The following is a 15,014-nucleotide window of genomic DNA, read 5'->3' on the forward strand; positions in this document are numbered from 1 at the left end:
ATTTTTCACCCTTTATCAGAAAGCAGTACAATAAAAATGAAATTTCATTACCCCTGGGTATTTCATGCCAGGTATTTTTGGCACAATAATAGCTTGCTTTTAATTGCATTGACGTTTTCAAGTATGTGACAATTCAAACATTCAAAATAGCTTTTTATATGCATAATGAACATTGACCTTATTTGTACAATGTTGCTAATTTATCTTTTATTGCTATTCAAGTTGGGTAAAGTTTCTACCTCCAAACAAACACAATAATAATTTATGCATGATATGCAAAGCTATTTTATTCAGATTCTGATCCTTCATTAATATCTCACAAGTATGGTACATTTCAAATAACAGGGTTAAAATAATTTTTTTAAGCAGCACAAAACTTCTTTCTTTACAATGGCAATACTTTGCTGGGGAACCATCAATACCACCTCGTGTTTGACCTAAACTGTTTTTGCACACAATGTCTTAAACTCCTTAAATTCATGAGTGATACTCCTGCAGAAAAAGAATTGTGGCTATTGAGCTTCATAATTTTTATTTTTATGAAGTGTAAAACCAGTAGGCCCAGAAGTTTCAGACAGCTGTGAAAGACTTGAAAGGTGACAACTCTGACCTACATGAGCCAAATCACTTCCCAGGCATCATGGCAATTTGTGTGTCAAAAGTCTCTGGCACATTTGCAAATCATCTTTTTCTGAGATTAATTTGTTTTTCTTTCCAAGTTTGGCATCAAAATAACTTTTGGTTGTTTTATGTCACTTAAAATCACTAAGGCTAAGTAAGTGGCATATATAAGGATTCATTAAGTCCTGTAACTCAGTAATGATAAAGACACTGTAATGCCAGTGTATATTTTTATAGCATTAGTAAAAGGTGACAGCTGTTGCAACTTAATTTTCAGTTTTCCATTTCATTCTCGCTCATCTCTTCTTCCTTTCTGTACTCTGTTTGCAAATGGTAAGCCATTATACATTATTATTGCCCCCTTCCCACACATACTTACCCAGCATCCTGGGCTTCATGAGCTCGGAGTATGGATAACAAGTTATTGTGCTGTAGGAATTCACATACAGCAGGGTAACTGTAGGAAAAAGGATAATAGCACCTGTTATGGCAATATCAGAAGCACTACACAGAGCTCTAGCTTTCAAAAAATGTATCATGCAACATAAAATCAGCCCCTGCTCTGCAGGCAGATTTCAGTAGAGACAACACTAGCAGCAGTGTCTTTTTTAATCCCACCTCATAACTGCATGGAGTGGAATGCTAGAAGTTGCAATTCATTACATAACAGTCACCCTATGGCTTGGCAGAAAGAAAGTACTTTCTTTTAATACTGTAAGATTTAATGTACTCCAAAAAAGTGAACTGTAACACAGTAGTTGCTTGCAACAGGAAACCTTCTCACTCACTAACAATGGCTACTTGTGGGCACCAGAAAATAAGGTGGTAAGTGGAAAGAGAGGAAAAGAGATAGAAAGAAGAAAGACAAGTCAATCTCCAGACTGGGGATATTTGATCTTCCTGAACTTTATCTCATCGACAAATGAGAATTACCTTTCCCCTTGGCAAATTAAAATGTAAATCCTGTGACTTCTGAAACTCTCCAAAAGTGCCCATTGAATACATCTTTCCAAGACATGTTCTACCACGAGTGAAAACAAAATCATTAGGTGAAAATGGTGATAGTGGAATCTTTGTCATATTCTTCACTGCACATGGACACTGCTGCGTTTAAGGAGAATGGAGGAGACCTTTCTTACAATCTGAGCACTGTGAAAACTACTCTTGCTTTTAAGACACTGAACACATGGAAATCACATTCAAGAAAAACAGAACACAGTTCTGACAGCACAAGTGTGAAATATTAAGTTTTCAGAGAAAAGTTATTTAAAATTATACACGAATAAATATTACAGAACTTAAAATTACTTCATTTTGTTGCTTTCAATTTTTTTTTCTGTAATGACTGTTTTCTTCTTGTTTTTAAACTACTGATGACTCTCCATGCCTCTACTGAAGCACAATGGCCACCCCTCACTACAAGGTAAGAAGCAAAATCTCTCTTGTCTTGTAGTTAGTAACTTAATGCAGAATCCAAGAAAACTTCCTGGTTTCCCTTGTCAAAAGCCAACTGTGGCAAGAGCAAAACAGAACAAAGAACATGTGTGGAAGAGAGTAAAGGAGAAGCAGTGTTGGAATGAAAAAGACTTCACAGGCAAAACCTTACCAGGCCCCCTAAAAACACCTAAGGGGTGGGAAAGAGTCTCGATTCAGATGCCATTTAGAACACTTCCCTTTTGTCCCTCTTCAGGTCAGTCCTATACAATTTGTTTTGCCTTATCCATTTATTTTTCACCTTTGAAAACAAGGAATCATTCAGGTGACTGCTTTATATTTCATGACCTCTCAACTGGGTGGGAAGCTGGTACCTCTCTGTAAGGTTGCAAGTGGCCTCATCCACATCCCTGCAGCCAGTGACCCTACATCTGAAAGGCACTGCTGAATTTAATGTCAGTCACTGGCAAGGGCACAGCAAGGTATTGGCATGGTTCTTGCTACTAGCTTAAAGGACTTGCATTGTAAACATTAAACCTGGGGAGAAATCAAGTGTTATAACCTCCTGTCACCATCTGACTTTACTTCCAGTACTAGTAGTGCCTGTACATCAGCAGCAAGTGAAGCTGGTCAGGTAAAGGAGTTTGAGCTGTGATTCACCTGTGCCTCTGTATCTGATGTGAGCCTGACTAGCTCCAAGTGCCCTAGCTCTGAAAGCGATGTGGCGGAGAGACAAACTGGCATGGGTGGAGAATCAGGCTTCCTTCCAAGTGCAGCCTGCCCCAGAGCAATGTCTGACCTAAAACTGGGACCAGGACACAGATTTCCTTGGATCTGAGGCCCAGGATGTGACATGTAAATGTTACAATTCTTTCTCCACACTGCTGGGCAAGTCAGAGAACAACAATCAAAACTGTTGCTCAAAAAAAAAATCAAAACCGGTGACAAAGGTGTAAACCTTACACAAAAGCTCTGAAATGTCACCTGATGGCTGGAAAAAAGCAAAATATACCATGGTAACATGCAGTCACCATAATTATTTTCTGCCATGAATTCATCTCTCTTCTAGTTCAAATAATAGAACAGATGGAAGGGTTAAAAGAAGGAAGTACTAGGTGTTGGGGTATCTCCACAGAATCACAGAATCATTCAGGCTGGAAATTATTCTTAAGCTCAACTGTAAACCCAGCATTACCAAGTCCACCCCCAAACTATGTCCCTAAGCAGCACATCTGCATGCCCTCTAAATGCCTCCAGGGATGGTGACCCATCTACTTCCCTGGGCAGCCTGTTCCAATGCTTGACAATCCTTTCTGTGAAGAAATTTCTCCTAATACATACCCAATTTAAACCTCCCCTCGTGCAACACAAGGCTGTCACTTTCTGTGCTGGCTTTGAGGCACAATGTGCTCACATTGTGCCTGTAAATAACACAAGCAGACTTGCAGAGCCTCTAAATCTCCAAATATAACTCATGGCCAGGTATTATGCTAAGAACAGTGCACATTATCAAAGACCCTGCAAGAGCAGACTGTTTTGCACTACTTTAGGACCAATATAGTCACACAGTAACACTGTTACGCAAAATACCTTTATTAAAGCTGTCCTAAACATACTGAGCAAGATAATAAGAAAATATCAACTTTTATATATTATACAAAAAAACTGCTGTCCTGGGCATGATTTCATGGAGCAGCTTTAGTGCTCACTTGCAATCAGTTAACAGGCTCATCTTGAAAAAGATGAGAACTCACCAAAAAAACCCACCTAAAAACTCCTCTCAATCTAATGCATCATTTTCCTTCAGATTATCCAAGAGAAATGCTAGTACTCGCTTCTAACCTTCCCGGATATTTTGAAACTGAAATGTCATTTGCAGCTAGAGGCTAAAAACTCAATGGAATGCTATATTGCTGGTTTGGACTTGGGCCACCTGGCATATATTCTCAGATGCAGGTCTGGTATCTGGAATTGTCTAAAAAGATTACCATTATAAAATAATTTCAATTCCCGAATTACGTGGGGTATCGTTTTGGCAACTGCAATGATCTCAAATGCTGACAGGCTGCCATTCAAACCACTAGAAAATGAGAACTAATTTGCATACGTTTCTTTTCATAATTAATTGTGACTAAATGTAGACTTACGGTACATTTTGTTTAGAAATTTTTACATTAAATTCTGAAAACTGGGGTTTATAATGAAAAACCTGATAGACAGTTGATTATGTTCATTATCAGTGCAGCTGTTCAAAATGTCTAGGCTATTATTTTTTTTCCCCCAAAGTATTCTTTTCACCCAGTGCTAAGTACTGCTTTTAAAGAAGATATAATGAAGTGGTGAAAAATGCTCTTAAATAGACATGATACATTCTTCTTTCCATTTCAAGTACAACAGTGGTGGGTTTTTGTAACCCTCAATTATCTTATTCTTCATAAGTTCATGGAAAATAGACTTCTACTTGCAGAATTTGGCTGATTCTACAGGGCCCACACCTAGAAAGGAAGAGATGCCATACAGTGCTCCATGCAAAATGACCAAAAACAAAAATATCTGCCTGTCATCTTTTCCTCTAAGTGAATGGGATGGGATCTGCAATGTGCCAGCAGTCCTATTACCCAGACCACTACAACACACGAGAAGTCTATCTGGATATTTTATTTTGAAAAAAGCAAAGCAACACACAGGCATTTTTCTTCAGCTTCTTGTTGAGGTGGAGGCTGGGGAGAAGCGAAGTTTCCACCATATGTAGCTATTACATATGCTATCCATAGCTATCTATATAGCACTTTCTTAATATCTGTTTGCTTTATATTAAACTATATTCCTCAACACAGAAATACATGTCCTTCAAGTGAAAAGCAGGAAGTCCTGCAAAATGACAACAAAATGGAGACCATGGCAAAAGTTAGCAGAAACAAACTTTAACAGAAATGACTTCTTGGAAATTTTTTCCTAACTTTTCTAATGAAAATGATTGTCTTGTAATCAAATTCCCTACTAGTTTCTCTACTAGTTTCGCTACCCTTCCAGAAACACTCTTCTTCTTGCCCTGCTTTGCAGAGCCCAGATTGTAATTCAGATGAGCCAGAAATAAAGCAGTTGGCCAAGAGGGAAAACAAACAAACAGAAATCCCCCACGCAACAGGCTTTTCCAGAGCGACCCAGCCTTCTGCCTTCATGTGTCATGCTGAATCATGGAAGAGCGGTGACTCACGGAGAAAACAAAATACCCCTCTGCTAAGCTAGAGAGATGTTATTCCCCATGGAGTATGTAACTGTGATATTCCCTGCTTTGACATCCCTCTTTCATTAAAATGCCTCATGCACAGTTTACTAGTTCTGAGGTCTCTTATGCAGTTTTGGAAGAAAAGCAATACTTTGCTAATATGAACCAAAATGGCAAATGTTTTCAAATTGTTCTTCCACCAACTACCGGAAAAATTGGATGGAATTAATATAATTTTTTTCATATCCTTCATCGTATCATTAAAACGGAGGTGTAAACATTTCTTTAAAAAGAGGACGTTGAAATTCAGTCCAAAAGCTTCTCTAAGATTACATGCGTATAGGTTTTCAGCAAAGCCCATTGGCCTCACACTTGAGTTTCCAAAGGCAAATGCTTTTGTTGCTGTGCCTTCTTAAGCAGCTCCCAGAACATCCCTTTCCACCTGCTTTTTCTTGCTAGTGCTGTGCTGACTGCAGAGCTGCACTGGAAAGTAGAGCAGGGAACTGCATGGGATCAGAACAAATAAACACATATCTTTTTTGCAGAGTCATTCTTTTAAAACTGGATGTGTCCCAGGTCTGATGGAGCACACAAGCAATTCTACCAGTACACCTGGGCAGATAATGTGAAGGCAGCAAAAACCTTCTGGCCTGGGAGAAGAAAGAGTGGAAAAGTCGTCAAAAGAATCTGTTTAAAATGCTGCTACTGAAAAAAAGAAAAAATTCATACAACTGTGCCTTCCACCCTGAGCTGAAATACACTACAGTTTTCAAAAGCTTTCAGCAGACATTTCTCTAGTCTTTGCATACTCACAAACTTAACTTGCATATCAAGCACATCACTGAAATGATGTGCTTGCAGGGCTAAAATTATTACTCTACCCCAGAATATCTGTAAGGCTGAACCATTTCACAATTATCCAGTGGCTAATTCACTGGCAAATGAAGTTCTTAGAGGAGCCTGCAGTGCTAGTCACTCTTGTCAATGCTAGCCATTTCTGCCTTTGGGTTTTTTTTGCTTTGGAAAAATATAACAAAGTAGTCAACAGCCAAACAGCTTTATAAAGCTTATAAAGCTGTTTATATTGCTTAAGAACTGATATTCAATTCACTAAGAAAACCCTAGCTACTGGAGCACCATGCCTGCACACAACTTCTGAGTATCTGCTCTACTTCTGAGGTCACCCATTGACTTTGGCCATGCTCATGCCATCTCATGCTCTTGTTAACAGTAATTAACCAAGTCTTAATCACATAAATGATCCCAGAAAGCGAGTGTTAAGCTTGCACATGTGCTTAGCCCTGATAGGAAGCCCTTGATACACTTTGCATAGGTAAGATACTGTTAATTAAGTCAGTAGTACAACCAAACTCTCAATATTCTTCACCACAGCTTAGACACAAGGGAAATGAAACAAGTTGGATGATAACAAATTTTCATGGATAGGACCATGCATGTTGGTAATAACTTTGTCCAAATGTGACCAAAGAACATTTTAATTCTTCATCCATACAGTAAATCTCATGGAAATGATGACATTCTCTGTCTTGTATGGCTTAGAAAAGGGAGAATTTTCCCCACACCTCAACAAAGGCCTAAACCTGCTTAGTGGCTGTCTTTCCATAACTCAGTATTATTTTCAGAGACAAAAAAAAGTCCAGCTGACCTCTTGAAGCTTTCTAATCACTGAAAGAAGCCATTCTCAAGATGATAAGTAGCAGTTTATCTTGCCAAGTCAAATACCATAGAATCATAAAGGTTGCAAAAGACCTCCAAGATCATCAAGTCCAATCTTTGATGAATCACCATTTTGTCAACTAGATCCCAGCACTAAGGACCACGTCCAGTTGTTTCTTGAACACATCCAAGGATGGTGACTCCATCACCTCCCTGGGCAGCCCTTCCAATGCCTGACCACCCTTTCAGTGAAGAAATTCTTCCTGATGTCCAATCTGTTTCTTACAGAAATGCCTGAGAGTTACTGTACCATTTTATTCACTGAAGAATAAACAAAGTCATCCTATTAACAGACATTCTTGAGGGAGGACTGCATAAGTCAGTCCTTCTTTTACATGCTGAGCTGCCTGTTTAAGGAAATTCGTTTCTTTTCTCAGTAAGTAACTAGAAAAGGCAAGGAAAATTAAGACACTTTATACTGATGGGTAACTTTTTTTGCCAGGTATAATCATTAGGTAAGCAATTAGTCACCTTCCAGAGCAAATAGGCACTTCTTTTAAAAAGAATACTTGCCTTTACATAATCTCAGATAACATGACTTGAAGCCAGTTGTCTCCTTGAATCATTATGCACTTATATGTCCCTCACACATGACCTGACAATTAGGTGTCTTCTAAATATTTCTTCTTCTCCTGAAACAGGCACTTTTGTGAACATGAGCAAGGACACAGACTAGGTCTGATATATTTTCTGGGGGAAACTGATACATATTTTAAAGGAAATTTTATGGTAATTGTATGAAGCAGACCTTTGCAAAAAGGCCAACTTAAAATCTAAAAGAGGTTCCACTAAATACACAGCTCTGTATTTAAGCACAAGGCATGTTTGCCAGGCTTTTCACAAGGGGAAATCACTATTACTCCCTTTGCACAGTGCCAGGGAGTCCCACGCACACTCCAATATCTGGTGCTGCTGAGAGGAAAAGGAATGATTTTCTCTCTCAGTCATAAGCCCATTTCTGCACAGATCAATTGTTTGCAACAGTTTGACACTCCCTTTCATAATGAGCCCAAACACATCTATCGAGCACCTTCCAGACGTTATCGATTCGGAGGCGGCGGTATGACCTGCCCAAAAAGGTGGTTGCTGGCAGCCCAGGCTGCAGAGCAAACTGCTTCATTCTCAGCCTGTTCCCACACTGCAGCAATTACAGCTCCAAGAAAGGACTAGGAAAACTCATTTCTAAACATCAAACCATCTGTTCCCTTTCTGCTAACGCTACCAACAAGGAGGCTGGTTCTAGTGGCTCTGTCACCTGGTTACTGCTGGAAGCCACTGATTTACTTTTGACATGTTACTAAACAGTTAGAGGTCAGCTATGTTCAAGGTGAGATTTCCTAAGACAATTAAAAGAGTTGGATTCCTTCCTTCTGCTGAGTTTGTTGAGAAAACTTAGACTTGGGTGTTGCTAGCATGGGCTGAAGCGGAACTTCTTCCCTTCAAAACGTTCAACAACCTCTTATTTCAATAGCATCTTCACATTTCTCCTGAACAAAAATTATGCTTTTAATTAAGATTTCACTGAATACATTGCTCATTTTGCCATTTAACCTCATCCCCTGCTACTTTTGCTACTCTGGTGTCCTCGTATGTTTTTCTTAACTACCATAACAAAAAAACCCCACAAACAAAAAAGGAACTCAAATCCCTCACAATCCCCTCATCATTAGAGAAAGGTACAACGTAATCACTACCACTGCTCATGAGGTAACACAGGCTGATCCTATGATGAAGAGAGAATGGAAGCAATGCTTGAGAGGTTCTTAATCACCAGCTCAAGCACCCCTATAGGGATGTCTTCTGCCTGGTGTCCACAGAACTCAGCGTACAAACCAACGTGCTGTCACTGGAAATGGACAAAGGCAGCAGTCAGCACCCAGGCAGAACCAGGAAATGGGAACCGTTTGTGGCTTGCTTTGGTCTCCCTGTGCATTGCCAAATAGGAGACAGTGGGACATTCCTCAGCACCCAAGGAAATCCTCTCCTCTGCTGTACAGGAGACAGTCTTCTGACTCATTACAGAGTGAGATAAAAAACTCCCATAATTAAAGAACAATTATGGTAAAGAAACAGAGAAGAAAGCTTCCTTGAAATAGTCACAAACTAATATGCAGATTTGCTTTAGATGTCTTTCTATCCCCATTACTATTACTTTTTTCCAGGAATGTTTTCAAAGTTATATTTTACTAACAAAAATCAATAGAAAGCAATAATTTCAAAGATGAACTTCAACTTGGCATCTTTGCATTTAAGTCCATACATGTTTCTTCAAGAATGTTACGGGTACTTGTCTGCATTTCAGCTCATTCAAATCCTGAATTTCTTGGGAAGAATTATTCCCAAACATAAACAAAAGTTTCATCAAACTGAGAGGAAAAAAAAGGACCTGTGAGGGTGAAATCACAATTTTTACTTACCCTGCAGAACATAGGTAATCAGTTTTCCAGTGCCGGCACCTTTCATTTGAAATTAAGTTTTAATTTTCAAACTAGAAATGCAGTTATGTACCCCTTTTTAGAAGTGACACATTAATTATCTAACTTACAAGAACAGAAATAAGCAAAAAACAAGGCTTTGGGGAATAAAATTAAGTCATTTAGCATTTCCCAGTTGTGCCTTAAAGAAAGAGATGCAAATAAAATGAGCATGGATTTATCTGAAAGCAAGGCTAGCCTGCAGAAAAAAGGCCTAAATAGTGCTACAAAGTTCAAGCAGACATTTATACTGTAAAAACAGAACAAGTTCACCTACAGAAATCTATTCAAAGCAGTAATCACCTGTAGAAGTACGAGCACCCTCTGACTGTGTTGTGAGTAAAGTGTTCCTGAGTCTTCTCATTTCCAAAGTCCTCCAACGGGTCTGACCACAGGATGTCACACATAGGTCCATATGCAGGTGGTTCCTTGAATCGATCTAACTAAGAAAAATAGGAGACAAAGAAATACTAACTTCTTTCAACTATGTATCACAGAAACATTGAAGCAAAATTACTGTTTTTCATTACATGGGCAGGTAAACGAGACCCAAAGCAATCTGTTTTTCAGCTTTAAAGCAATGGATTTTGAATAACAGTAAACATTCCTTGCTAAGATTGACAAAGAGGAGAAGGAACAGACATAATTGAAAATTAAGACAGACAGCAGATTCCCATTCTACACAAATTTTTGTTTGCTTTTTCCTCCCCCTTTTCTACTGGTTTTTGCAGGCAGTCCAGTGGGCAAAGGAGCATATACTATTTCTGTATTTTGTGATTTTTCAAACCTTATGGCACTCGATTTATGTGAGACATCTCAAGAAAAAAATACAATAGCTACTTCAAAGCAAGTAGCTATTGACCATTTTGACTTCTGTACCTTTTCAGAAAAAAGTTGTATTTGAATATCAAGCCAGTATCTCTGCATTACAGCATCTTGTCATGACATTCTTGCTGGTCTTATAGCCTTAACCCTAATTAAGCAGCTAAAACCTCCTTTCTGGCCTGACTGTATGTATTTAAAACTTCAAATCATATAGAATCACACTGCAAATAAGACGAAATATAGCAAAATCGGGAAATAATAAAAATCAGTATTCTCCTGCAAGAACTCTTTAATACAAAAACATCATCTGTTATCTCCAAGAACTCTTCCATATAAGAAGACCCTGTTAAGATGGATGTTTGAATAAGGCTTGCAGTCAAAAACATTCTCTGCACTGACCAGGAAAGATCAAGAAATGATTCAGCAGCATACCTAACAGACCTTCCCCTGCCTCCAAAAAATTCTAAAGATTAAAAATTGGTTTTATATGTTTAACACACAGTTAAGAAGTTTTAATAAGAGACCTCTACAATTTTACCTTCGTGTTCTCATCTTGAAATATTCACAGCATACCTACACTTCTACCTTATTTCCTCCCTCTCCAATTAATGCTTATACAATTACAATTCATTTAAATTAAACAAAAATTCATAAATATGCAAACCCAATTTCTGCTGATTGCCAAAGATGAATAAATCTCCTGGGTTGGGTGAAGATGTTAATGAACCTAATCTAGAATCTGAGAGCTAAACACCTTTACTCTGCCATTATGTTGCAGCAAAGCCAGCTAATTTTTAGGCAAGGAGTATTTCTGTTTACTGAGATAGTGAACCTTTACCTCAGAAACAAAACTCTACATTCAGTAATTTTTTAAAGTGCAGTTAATATCTTAAGCTAATTGCTTTTAAAGCAAAACATGTAATTACTAGCTCAAGTTTGTGGTGGGGTTTTTTTGTTTCTTTTTTTTTTAATCTATATTAATTTTTTAATAGACTACAAACTAACCTCAGAATACAAATTATCTTTTAGTAACTTTAAAGCTCAGAAGTATATATCCACGTTTGCAAGTCTCAAACTGCAAACAAGAAACAAGATTTTTTTTTTCCTCCTGGAATCACTAAAAATGAGTAGTTTAAATATCTCCTTTTAGAAATATCAACTGAAATATCTTCTACAAAACATCTGAAAAGAAATTAATCCTTGATAACATGTAACAATACTCGATTATGTGAAGAAACTGTTTGACATTGTTCTCCGAACTTTCATGAAATTTCTGAAAAATTCTCAGAACACAAGCATACACACAAGCACAAACTTACTAAGCCTCACTTAGACAATTTGCTAGACACTCACATGCAGAACTATTAAAAATGTGGCGGGACCTATTGAGAATGAAGCTCTTGACTATTTTAGAACAAATACTGATTACACTCATTGCAATCACATGATACTTCCTTTTCATATCTTTTAAGTATTTGAGGTTTTTCTAGAGCTATTTTTATATCTTCTCCAAGAAAGTGCAGAATTCCTAACAGGGCACAAGGAATCACTGGACGGTGTGCTTACATTGTGCTAATAGATAATACTGAAAAGACTTACTTTTCTAATGTCATCTAAGGTGTTGATCTCCGGAGACAAGCCACCATGTACACACAGGAATTGTTGGTTCATCAGAGCAGCCAAGGGAAGGCAGTCAAAGGCATCCATGCAGGCATCATATACACGTTCTGAATATTTGATTTTACCTTTTAAAGATTAAGATGGTATCAGAAAGTGCCATTAACATTTAAGAAGAAAAAAGAATATGCTTAATATCTCGATCTTGCTCTCACTACTCTATCTTGCACTGAGGGCTGTACCCCAAGTTTACTTCATGCAAAAACTGCAGGCAGTAAACAATTGTCATTCATCTCTGGAAAAATTCTTCATACTCTGAGATGAAATTAATAAAAGCTCTGCCAAGTTTATTATAATTTTTCTAAAAGGCTGTAAATAAACAATTTAATATACCATTATAGTCTGCCATGAAATCTGTACAGCAAGCCTTAAAACATCTGCTGAATGGTTATCATCTCTATAGTATAGTCTCTATGAAGTAGACAGAATTTTAGCCCAGTCCCTTAAAATTAATTATCTACAGAAATGCCATTATTAAATGCATGAGGTGGTACACAGAAGCTGAAATGTTAATTTACCAATATGCATACTAAACTCAGTAAACCATGAAGCCTTTGAGCCAATTAACATTTCCTTTATCCCTGACGTTAAAAACAAAACACAGACTTGTGGCAATAGCTTTAGCTTACAGTGCCACAGGAAAAAAATAAAAGCTTCATTGTGCAGGTGAAGGTCTACGCCTAATGAGCTTTTATGTGTCATTGTATCCTTTCTTGCAACACAGAAAGGAATTAATATAAAAAGAGCATACTGAAAAGTTTAAGCTAACTTAAGGGTAAATGTGAAAATGCCATACTTAAAGGAAAAAGAAAAAACAAAATAAATCTCCTTGCATTTTTTTCCTGCTGCAGACGAAGTGCAGTGAGATGCCACCTCCTTCCCTAGTGATCAGGGATCTGTCCCAGAGGTGCCAGAGCTGCATGCCAGTACGTTTTGCTGCCAGGCTACTGTGTGGGGCAGCAAACTCTCAGCAGCAGCACAGTTTGCCGAGAGCATCCAGGCCCAGATAGCCCCACAGCAGCCACGGGATGCTTCCCAGGCCAGGTTGACAAGCTGAAGTGTCTCGATATCTACTAGAGGAAACCCTCAAGTTTGTACCAACGGTCGGTCACCACCTGTTCTGTGAGGGTCTGACCCCTTCCTTTCCACACCACTGAGAGATGACTGCCCTCTCAGGGAACACTAATTGCAATTTAAAATTAATGACAGTTAACATGAAAAGTACATGAAAAATTACTGATGGTGAAGCAGTATCAAATACTCATAAAAAATGAAATTAAGTTGTTGAAAAAGGAGTTAAGAGGAAAAAGATTGAAGTAGACTTACATTCTTGCTTAAATGTGAAATACTCTGTTAAATGTCTACATTCATGATTCCCACGAAGTAAAAACAGTGTTTTTGGGTAAAGGATTTTCAAGGCCCACAAGTACAGCACACACTGCGAATTAGAAACAAGAAAGAAAAATAGAATTCATAATTAATAACTCAACAACTTATGTTCCCCTCCACCACAAAAAACAGCAGAAAAAAGAGCATTCTATGTGAAACATTTATTTTCAACCAATTAACTTTATTCTTCATACACTGCATGCAAGCATTTCTCTGCACTTCAACCTGGATTGGATGAAATCCGTATCGGTATATTATGATAGTTTTACTGTTTTGCTGAGTGTCACCTCCCTGGTCAGCTGTGCACTGCCTTCAGCAGCCCCAGCTCTCAAAACAGCAACTGCTCTGCATCTCTAAAATGACGTGTGTGCTCTCCACCTGGAAGGTTAGGCAGAAACCTTCTGTGGAAACAATTTCACCGGAAGATCGGTGTTTCCTGGCTTAAGGAAAAATTGCCTCAGAACAATTTAACCCATACGTCAGGAAATACCTCAGCTTCCAGTATTACAGAGTTTTTACATGAATGCTTGTTCATTTTTTGCTTAACATTGTTCTGTACTTGTAACTGGGGAAAAAAAAGCTCTTGCATTAAATGCAGTTACTACAAAGCTCCTACTATAAATTTCTCTTTCCTGAAGATTTCTATTTGATATGACAATTCTTCTAGACATGTTTTTAAAGATTAAAAAAAAAGACTTAGAGAGGCTAAGCTCTGCTCAGACCTCTCTAAACCACCCAATTAAAACAGTTGTTTTGAAAACAAACCCACAGCTCCAAGAAAGCTGATGGAAATAAGATCCACTCATCCCATGAGATAAGCCCATCACCTGCAAGAACACCCTTCAGACCACAATGGCCTCACAAAAACAGGAGCTAGAAGACTGAACAATTTTTCCTCCAAGCTTTTCCATGAACTGCAGAAATGTTGCACAAGAAATAAAAGGTGTCAAAAGACCCCCACTTTCATTTACAACTACTTCCTAACACTCCCCTCTGTTCTGTTTGGAAAAAAAAATAATTTTATTTAACTTAATAATCAATATTGGAAATTCAGAAGGTACTCTAACCACGGTTTCACCTTAGAACAAAATCAGCATTGTTGTCAGTGTAATGCCTCTACATTAGACAGTGTGAATTCCCTTCTACAATTCAGAGTGTCTTGAAAAACAGAGTAATTACTTTAATCATCTCAACATGTAGATTTCAGCTCCCTTGTTTGTTACACAGTCCTCAACTTATAAAAACAAAAGAAAAGAAAAAAGGATGCAACGTTTTTATGTTTGTACTCACACTATCCATAGATAATCACACAGCAGCAGGGATTTTATATTACTACTCTTTGTTTTGAATTTATTACATGTAAACATCTGAATGCTCTGTCTGTTCTTTCTCCGTAATTTCTGTTCTACTCAGAGGGTCTACAGCCAGGGGAAACCAGCAAAAACACATGTATCCTCCTCCCAGCTCATGCCAATTCTTGCGCCTCTCAGGCGCTACTGCCACTGCAGGAAGTGAGATGTCAGAACGCCAGGTAGATCATGCTAATGTAATCCAGTGTGAAATTATGGTGTTAGGTCAAAGGAATCATCTGCTGTGGTCCACAAACATCCCAAAGTGTGCGCCTGGGG

At 38.2% G+C, this 15,014-nt stretch overlaps 1 protein-coding gene across 1 annotated transcript in view; it reads right to left on the reverse strand.

Moving 5' to 3' along the window:
* PPP3CA (protein phosphatase 3 catalytic subunit alpha) overlaps window positions 1-15,014 on the reverse strand; it is a 191,729-nt gene that overhangs the window by 36,742 nt on the left and 139,973 nt on the right. Inside the window, exons 4-7 of the mRNA XM_017822245.1 lie at window positions 13,324-13,435; window positions 11,920-12,065; window positions 9,799-9,938; window positions 1,001-1,078 (exon numbers count right to left, since the gene is read on the reverse strand). Coding sequence (XP_017677734.1) covers window positions 1,001-1,078; window positions 9,799-9,938; window positions 11,920-12,065; window positions 13,324-13,435 — 476 coding nt within the window. The remainder of the gene's footprint in view (window positions 1-1,000; window positions 1,079-9,798; window positions 9,939-11,919; window positions 12,066-13,323; window positions 13,436-15,014) is intronic.

Source organism: Lepidothrix coronata, unplaced genomic scaffold (genome assembly GCF_001604755.1).
Source record: "Lepidothrix coronata isolate B3197 unplaced genomic scaffold, Lepidothrix_coronata-1.0 Scaffold96, whole genome shotgun sequence".
Lineage (NCBI taxonomy): Eukaryota > Metazoa > Chordata > Aves > Passeriformes > Pipridae > Lepidothrix > Lepidothrix coronata.